The sequence below is a fragment of the Ptychodera flava genome, chromosome 4 (genome assembly GCF_041260155.1).
Source record: "Ptychodera flava strain L36383 chromosome 4, AS_Pfla_20210202, whole genome shotgun sequence".
NCBI classification, from domain to species: Eukaryota; Metazoa; Hemichordata; class Enteropneusta; family Ptychoderidae; genus Ptychodera; species Ptychodera flava.
In genome coordinates, this window is record NC_091931.1 from 30,051,555 (window position 1) to 30,061,096 (window position 9,542).

At 37.8% G+C, this 9,542-nt stretch overlaps 1 protein-coding gene across 1 annotated transcript; it reads left to right on the top strand.

Annotated features, from left to right (window-relative positions):
* The first annotated feature begins 689 nt into the window (after positions 1-689).
* LOC139132225 (tumor necrosis factor receptor superfamily member EDAR-like) lies at positions 690-9,291 on the top strand. The gene is made up of 9 exons (XM_070698615.1): positions 690-1,025; positions 1,387-1,552; positions 1,684-1,869; positions 3,492-3,667; positions 4,125-4,423; positions 5,721-5,826; positions 8,073-8,292; positions 8,649-8,727; positions 8,984-9,291. The coding sequence occupies exons 2-9, from the start codon at positions 1,454-1,456 to the stop codon at positions 9,289-9,291; spliced, it is 1,473 nt and encodes a 490-aa protein (XP_070554716.1). The 5' UTR covers positions 690-1,025; positions 1,387-1,453.
* Positions 9,292-9,542: the final 251 nt, after the last annotated feature.

Here is a 9,542-nt window from a genome sequence, read left to right on the forward strand (position 1 = left end):
ATCATATATTTTGTGTGACACTTTGGTTTGCCTAACTTCTACTAAAGCATCTTAGGATTGCAAATTTTCTCTGCTCATGAAAACTATTGTAAGGCATGCCTTTATAGACTTGTCAGGACAAGATGTTAATGAGACCAAAAACCATATCTACTCGTATCACAACCTTCAGAGAATGAAACACGTGAATAATCACCTTTATTTCCCGAAATGTATTTGTACACTAAAACATGGCTTTTTAACCGAGTTAACAGTATTGAAATCGAGTCACTACAATCCGTGCCGATTGAAAAAACAGCATGACCCCATGCTTGTATTCCCAAAGTTATGGCGACTCTCTCTGATTTTGTCACAGTGCTCCCACCGCGCCTTAAAAACTGAACGGTCCCTTATATTGTTTAACGGGAGAAACTAGAACACCGGAAAAGCTATGCAGTTAACGTGATCTTTAACTGTTTTGGCTCATTGATCGTCACGGTATCACTGGGTATTGTGTATTGCGAAATCAAGCATGCGTATGTTATCCTTACGATCACGAGGCTGACTTGGGCCGAAGCCAAGAATTCGAACGTTGTTTACTCTATTAGTTGTAAAAGATCACTCACAGGGTGACGTCACTTTATCCTCTAAGCTATTAAGTAGGTGCACATACTTATACTTGGCGATACAACAGACTTTAAATTATTTGATTAAGACTTTCACTTGAGCCAACTTTTTGAAACAGCGAAAGTGTTTCGATCCGCAAATGAAAACACGACGGACAAATTAAAAGCATGCCAGTGGTTTAATATTTAGCGGTGTATCATGAGAGTGGGTCCCATTCGGGACTTACCCTTCTGAGCTAGCGAATCGTAGGGTGCCCCGTATAATGTTATAACGTGAATACGCTATGCACTTAAATTCAGGCGCAAATCAGTTTTTTTTTTCTAGAAGTCGGGCGGCTGCAAAACTGTACAGTGCTGAGAGCCACAGGTGGTTGCAAAAGTACAAGAAAGCCAACTGAACAGGAATACTTTTCTTTTTAACTGGTAAGGCTATCGTTCTGTACCTGAGCACAAAGCTGTGGAGAAATTATGGTTTTACAACATTTTATACGGAATAATTTTCTTACAGCAAATCCACAGACGTGAGTGAAGTTATCGAGATTTGTCTTGACGTCTCCGCGCTCTGAGACATACGATCACTTAGCGAGCATGTCACGGTAGTTTCACGCGGTGGAAATGGTCTTTTGCACTAAATTATTGACAAAACAGTGATGGGCGTTTGATTTTTGTCCAGTTAAGCCTATATTAAATCAAACATTTATATTAAACGAAACTCTCGAAACAAAATAATTTCACGCTGATAATAATAGGCTTGTGTATCTTTTCTTCTTTGTTTACACTGCAGATCGCGAGTTGGTTGTGGGAATCCCCATTTTTTGTTGAAGATCAACATTCATTGGTGCGTGGTAAAGATGGTCAAGATGGTTTTGATTGTAGTAATCATAAATGTCCTGCTGCTGGCAGATTTAATATCCGAATCATCATCATCTTCCGACTCTGACAGTTCGCAGGTAAGGAGAAAAGTACGATTTTCCTGTTGTCTTAGCGACAACAATACTGGTGTTTTTTTTGTGTTTTTTTTTTAAATATTAGGCCTAACACCTAGGGGTGTTTTTCACATTACTTTTTTCAACACATCCAGAACTTGGCATTGCCGTTCCACAGTCCTGGAGATCCAGGATCCATTAAGTTGGCAAATCGTTTACCGTACAGGAATAACTGTTCGATCGAGGATGGCGAGCTCAGATGGTATGAAGACGAAACAAGGGAAGAGGGGAATCGGTGTAGGAAATGTCCCAAATGTAACCCCGGATTTCAACCAAATCAGGTAACTTAAAGCTCTACTGTATTATCATTCGAAAACTTTTGTTCTTTTGTCATGCTCTCTTGGACACTATTTGGTAAATTCTATGCACGTTGAGTTGGTGAACAGAGTTCACTTATTTGACATACACATGTAGAGGTAAACATAACACACCTATCTTCGAGCCTGCAAAATGCGTACAAATAAAACGGTGACGTAGTTTCTGGGTCGTTGCTAGAAGTACATAGTCATAAGGCAACCCTCTTGACGTGGCCAAGCAAGCAACACTTTAAATTTAGGGTGATACATGTATTTGCTTTACAATATCGTCACGCCCTGTATTTGCATAACGCAAACATTTTAGCGCAGGGCAAGCCGTCTAATGATCGATAGTCAGATCTCCTTACCCATTTCTACCGCTGGCTGCGCCGCTAACGAAAATAGGGTCAAGTATGGGCTAATGTTTCAGTTGGAATTTTGACTGCATATTAATGATCACGGTTACTTGTCGAGATTCTGTGATCAGCACATCTGTACAGTAGCAAGGTCGGAAATTTGATGACGAAATGTTGAAGTTGTTTGCTCGGCTTCACTTTTAATGTCTCCTACTCTGTTCTTCTATGATGGTATTTTGTGTTGAAATGACGATAGTCGTCTACGATTTTTTTCTCAGACGTGACCTGACGACCATGGTGACCTTTTACATGTACGGCAACGGCTCAAAAATAAATGATATTTAGTTTTTCATTCAATGCCGACATAGGACGCTTGGTTCGGGAAACTATGCAGGTAAAATTACCCCATGGGCATACGGAAATCTAAATTTGAAGGATGCTCCAAGTTGGAAATAAATTCAACGCGATCACTGCATCCGTAGTACGACCATGATTATGGTATATGCTATCGAAATTGAGGTTGTGAACAAAACTGGCTATCACGATCATGTTTTAGATGGCATGGCTCCCTCAGTGTTGGCGCATGTTTACGTAGGCGGAACGTACTCAGCGACGCCAGGCTCCTGTAAATCATGGTTATAGTTTATTGGTACATGTGTTTTCATCAAATTTACATTATGTAATTTTTATTTTACCTATCTGCACGCACTCTAAGATATTCGATAGTGCACCTGTTGTGTTCTGAACAAACACGCAAACGTTTTTTTCCATTTTTGGTTAAACCAAGCTACACTAAATTTAATATAGAAGAACCAATTAAACTAACAAATCTTGCGACTTACTTCTCTCAAAAAGATTGCCGTAAAAATCAAATTTTACTCTCTGAAGCTGTAGAATTTCCGCCGCCGTTTCTGCTTTCAACGCCAACCCATGTGTTGTCCAGCATCTGGTAATCACATAAATCAGGCCTTGGGGTATGATTGTTGTGATTGTCAATCATTGTTATTTGACGTATTCGAATGCACGAGGGTCTGTGGGTTGACCTTGGACTTGAAGAAGTTCTTCCCCTGTTAACAAGGTGTAAAATACAGTTCTGCCTAGCTCATGTCATCGCAAGAAATCTAGCACTTTTCATACTATCTCTGAAATAAAGGTTCGACGATTTACATGTAACGTTCATTTGCAATTTAGTTTTACCATGGACTATTTTGGTGATGTTTATATCTTTGTTGTGATTATTTACCGTGATAGGAGTGTGGAAATGGAGTTGGCAAAGGCACAGAGTGCGAGGAATGTCCACCTGGAACGTATTCAGATGAGTTTGGCTATGCACCATGCAAACCCTGCTCTGTTTCCTGTTCCAACACAATCAATGACACGGATTGTACACGCTTCAGAGATAAACGATGTGGTCCTTGTCAACCGATGTAAGAGACTTCATCATCAATTAATATTCTCAAAATAAAAATTATCCACACAAGGCACACACATATATACATGTACACACATGTACATAAAACCTGCAGACATTGCATATAATAGGGCATAAGCACACATTTTAAGTGGCACTCTCAACAACACCGTATCTATGGATTTCCACAGTAAAATATTTGTGCAAGAAATTAAGCGTTAGAGCAGTCCATGGAAGTCTTGTACTGTTTTATAGTTTAAAATTGGCCTATTCTAGAGTGTTCTTGATTCTCGTTGTACTTTGACGTGTGGAGTAGTGCTACAGTTAAAAAACATTTTTTTTTGCAATTCATACATACAAATATACTCTTTTGCAAAACTCCCCATGGCTTTAGTATTTCTTAAATTATACGTTATTCCCTTTGAAAAATATGGCCATAAAATTGTTTACATAATTTTTGGTATAATTTTCAGGTATTTCAAGGATTTCAATGGTAACTGTGAATTCTGTGGTAACTATCGACCTGACGTTGACCCGGCATGCACGTTGACAAGTACACCAGTAATGCAATTTGAAACCAGCAAATCACCAACTACAAGTGAGCAGACGCCAAAAAAGTTAATTGAAGGAGCGACACCTTTGGCGACATACGGTGTTCCGACCGCTTCCGATGATGCATTGGCCAGCATTACTTCATCGAAAGACTCCAGTACAGTGGGAATATCAGCAGCACCAAACCAAACAACAGAAGACGATGCTTTGGACAACGCAGGTGACGTAGTTTTCAATCATAAATTGTTACGATTCGAAAGGATAGTACGCGTTTGATAAACAGTGAAAATTCCTGTGCTAGATTGATAAAAACTTCTTGCAATTATTTGCGTGTGTGCCCTCAATTCTCTGGTTTATGCAATGTCGATTATGAGACCGCCCTCTGAACGAGCGAAGTTCACCATATATAATAAAAATAAAATAAAAATATCGGGTGGTCTTCTGAAAGACGGGGAAAGGCCCACACGGTGAACTTTCAGAGAGGTCAATTTTTCTCACTATCGTGGAAAAAAATTGCAAAGGAAATCAACGTATGACATTCTAACTTGTACATTTATTCAAATACTAAAATTATACCAATTAATCAACTTTCAGGAGATATACGTGATGACGCTGATACACGTAACAAGGGAAAATACCATGCAAATATGATGCGCCTTGTAGCCGTGAATGCGGCGTGCGTGATCGCAGGTTTACTTCTTTGCTTAATGTGGATAGTGTACTGGAGGTTTATTCATCGAAGATTACGATGTGCCGAGGAACGCCCGAAAGAAATCCACGAGCTTCGAGAATTGCGAGGTAAATGATGAAAATACAAAAATATAGAAATCCCATTTAATATTTTCCAAAACGAATATACAGATAACATCATAACATTCACAATAGATTTACTTGAGTGTTTGAGTAATAACTCAATAGGAACAAGGATCTTTGCCAAATAATGTTAACGTGCTATACATAGCACATCATATTTCAAGCATGTTCTCTATAGGTAATACCCTCTGCCTGTCACCGGTTTGTTCAAATAAAATGAGTTTCGTGCCAAACAAGGGAACAACGTATATGAATTATGAGATAAATGTTATAAGATGATAAAGATGTGAGTGCGAAATGGTTTTTTAAAAAATCAATGTTAACCTACTCCGGTTTAATTCAGAATGCAAGAAATTATCTTGCTTTGTGCTTGATGTCGGAGTCGTAAAACGTACCATGTCGCCATCGATCCTTTCATAATGATCTCACCTGTCATGTGGGATTGCTCCTAAAGAGAAAACTCCGCAGAATAAATTCGATGTAGGAATAAAATTTATGATCTCTGTTTCATGATAAATCACCATTATCAGTTATCAATTAACAAGTTTGTTTCATTTGTTTTTTGTTTTTTGTTTGCATTCAAAGTTTATCATGAAGCGCTAGCAGGAATCGGCAGATAGTTTTATTTACGGATTTAGAATGCTGCATTGGCATCAAATTGAGATAGATTTTCCTTTCGTTTCTGTGACCGACATTTTCCCCAGTTGCTAATGATGACCATGATGCAGAAGATTTTGTTGAGATACTGGATGATGCGGAGGCGGCGTCAAGAAAGAGAAGCCAATGTGCATCAGAAATACCAAATGAAAGGTAACGTGTCCTTTGTAATCGTATTGTACGGTAATGAAAGACACTGTGATCAAAATGGTGATTGGAATACGATATTGAACTAATGTACGCATTAGATTCAATTACAAGTTTAACACGATTGGAAGTAATTTGGGATAATTGGATAAGTAATGTCGGTTTACTCTACAAACATATTCTCATCTGCTTTTCTTTTTACAGCACACTCTTGTTTTTATGAGTAATTTGCAATATTGCAACATTCAGCTATACGGCACCTAAAACTTTTGAGAAATATGAAAAATATGGAAATCCAATTATCCCAAATCAGTTCCAATCGTGATGTTTTATGTAATTTGTTCATTTTATCACGTTATAAGCTTACATTCAGCTAAAAAGAGTTCACCTGTTCACCTATCAAGATGGTGCTAATTTTTTAGCTCACGTGTTCACACGTGGGCTAATGTCATAGCGATGTCTGTCTGTCTGTCCGTGTGTCTGTGTGTGAGTGTGTGTGTGTGGGTGTGTGTGTGTCTCTGTCTGTCTGTCTGTCTGTCTGTTTACACGATAACTCAAAAACGCCTGAACAGATTCAATTCAGATTTGGTAGACAGGTACCGTATGCTACTTGCAAGAACTGATTAGATTTTGGTTAGTGTGGCTTGCATATTAATGAAGTTATGCAATATCATTTTTTCCGTACAATGGTTTCCCTACTGCACAAAATTTCATGAAACTTTTCACAGATGACGATCTCAGAACATTATGATGATACTATGAGTGTCATGTCAATTATCTGCTCATTTGCATATTTAATGAACTTTTGTTATTAGTGACATAACTCTGAAATTCCTGCACCAAACTTGATGATACGTGCAATAAATATTGATCTGATATACATCTAATTATACTTAGAAGCATTGGGCAGTGTCAAGTTAATAAATAGCTCATTTGCATATTTTATGAAGTTTTATGATTAGTCATATAACTCCGATATAACTGCACCAAATTTGATGAATTCTGCTGCAGATACTGATCTGACTGATATCTAACTGTGGTGTAAAGCACTTAGTAGTGTCAAGTTAATTAAGGGTTCATTTGCATATTTAATGAACTTTGTAATTAGGTATATAACTCTGAAATCACGGCACCCAAGTCAGTGAAATCTGGTACAGATATTGATCTGATAAATATCTAATTGTACTGACAAGCATTTGGCAGTGTCAAGTTAACAAATAGCTCATTTGCATATTTTATGAAGTTTTGTAATTAGTCATATAACTCCGAAAAAACTGAATCAAATGTGATGAAATCTGCTGCAGATACCGATCTGACAGATAGCTAATTGTGTTGTAAAGCATTTAGTTGTGTGGAGTTAAGTAAGGGTTCATTTGCATATTCAATGAACTTTGTAATTAGTGATATTACTCCAAAATTACAGCATTACATTTGATGAAACTTGCTACAGATATTGATCTGATAAATATTTAATTGTACTGAGAAGCATTGGGCGTGTCAAATAATAATTAGCTCATTTACATATTACACACGCGTCGTGTGCTCAATTGAACTGCTGTCAGAATATACAATGTCTGCCTTTGTTCTTGTGTTTTGGTTAGTGATTATCCTGAGGTCTGCAAATGTTGCGTAACATCTCCTTGCTCGTTGATTTGTCACTTTGATATAAGACAGGTCAAAGGTACAATTGTTTTACACAACTTCATAACAGTCAAAAAGTATGCAGTAATTCATGTCATACTGTATTATTTCATGCGTCCAGTAGTGTCTGATAAATGTCAATACATGTCGAGTCATCGGCAGTCAATTTCAATGCTTGATAACTAAATTTGTAATTTTGTCAAACTCAAAGTCATTCCTCCCATTCAGGGGTCACATTAGTAGGTCAAGTTGTTCTGTTGAGTAAATGCTAAAATTTTCTAGTCTGTTACTGACTATTAATGAACCTGTTGTAAAACACGTGAGCATATTCAGTTCATATCTGGTTAGAAACGGTAATAGGTCATGCATAATGCTTTTGAATTTTTTTCTATTTTCTTGGTAGATTGTTATAAACATTATTTTTTCACTTTCATCGATGTGTATAAATGTTTTACATGTAGGGCTATGAACGAAGGTATTGCTGACAACAACATCGGGGAAAATCCTGATCCACTTTGCAGCGAACAACTTGACATTATCAACGAAAATCGAGAACAGAATAGACTGGTGAAGATTAAAAGACCATTATTTCCTCGTCATTCGATATCTAGAGAATCTCAACCAGAAGAAGAAAATCCGCTACTTTCTTGCCAACGTGATACTGGCGATGGAGGCGTGATTCACAACGAGCCGGAGGGGCAGTCGCCAGACAGTGAAAAAGCTTATGTAAACATAGCGGTGTCTTCTAGAGGTGCAGCACTCATTCAAACAGCGACAGATGATGAGAATGGTGGCCTTAAACGTAAACCATTACAAACGGAACATCCGAAGGTAAAAATTGTCTTCGCTCCATAAACAAATGTGGAATTTGCCAGATATCTTAAAGTTGGTAGGGAAAGCGATTAAGCAGTTGAATCATTTTAAATGCCTTAACTTATTTGAAAAATTATATGTAGTAGATTTAGATGATGATACTTGTTTATTGTCAAACATTGAAATGTTAAATCCATACATTTGAGAATAAAAACACGCATGTCATTTATCAATTAGAATGTGACGATTATAAACATGCAGTTACTGATTAGACAAGCAGAGCAACTAACCGTTCGAAGAGTTTGAAATCGTCACAGCCTAATTGTAATCGTTTTGACCCTAAATCTTGTAATCATCCCTCGGTTTCACTGTAGATGCGAGCAGAGAGTGGGAAATGTGACATTGACGAAGAAACAGCGACAATAAGACAAACAGCTAAAATAATCGCAAAAGGTAATGGTTTTCTTGTGTGAAATAATTCATGCAATTAGTGACGTGTGTGCAGCCTTCTTTTTGATTGGCATTTGCACAACAAGGTTTCGAGATGTAGTTTGTGGTTTATTCGCTCTGTAAGACATTCACCTTACTTATTCATCGTGGCATGTCAGGTTTAGCAATCTCACTGTTGCAATATCAAACTGACGTATGTAACAAATATAGGTAATTTGATCTCTGACTAATACAAAGATGTTTTTTTGGTTTTACACAGGTAAGCCTATCGATGACGTACTTGACGACATTCACATCAGAGATACCATCACTGGATTGTTAACAGTACCACCGAACAGCGGCACATCTGAGAAACCCATCAAGTACTTTCGTGACTTAGCTCTATCGCTGGGTGTAAGTCACATTAGAATAAATGTGTTTGACGGACCCCAGGATGTGCTCAATTATATGAACACCAGCATGGAGGGAGACCGTGATCAACTTACTCTTATCGAACATCTCGAGAACATTGCAAGATATGACATCATGGATGAGCTCTGCACCTGGATTTTACAAAAATACGGTTAATTGCTCGGCCACATTGTTAAGTCATGAACATACTATTACACGGCCATAGAGATGTACTCTCCTTGGCACAGTGAGATCCAGGCACGTCGACATTCCGTTTGAGAGGATGGATGAGTGACCAGAAACTCTGTCATAACTAGTTTATATGATTGAGATACAAGACTCTAAAGGGCTTGCAAGCAATTCGTTGAAGTAATCGGCCGGTTTGAGTGAGAACAAATTATACGTAAAGAATGAAGTACGGTTAACTA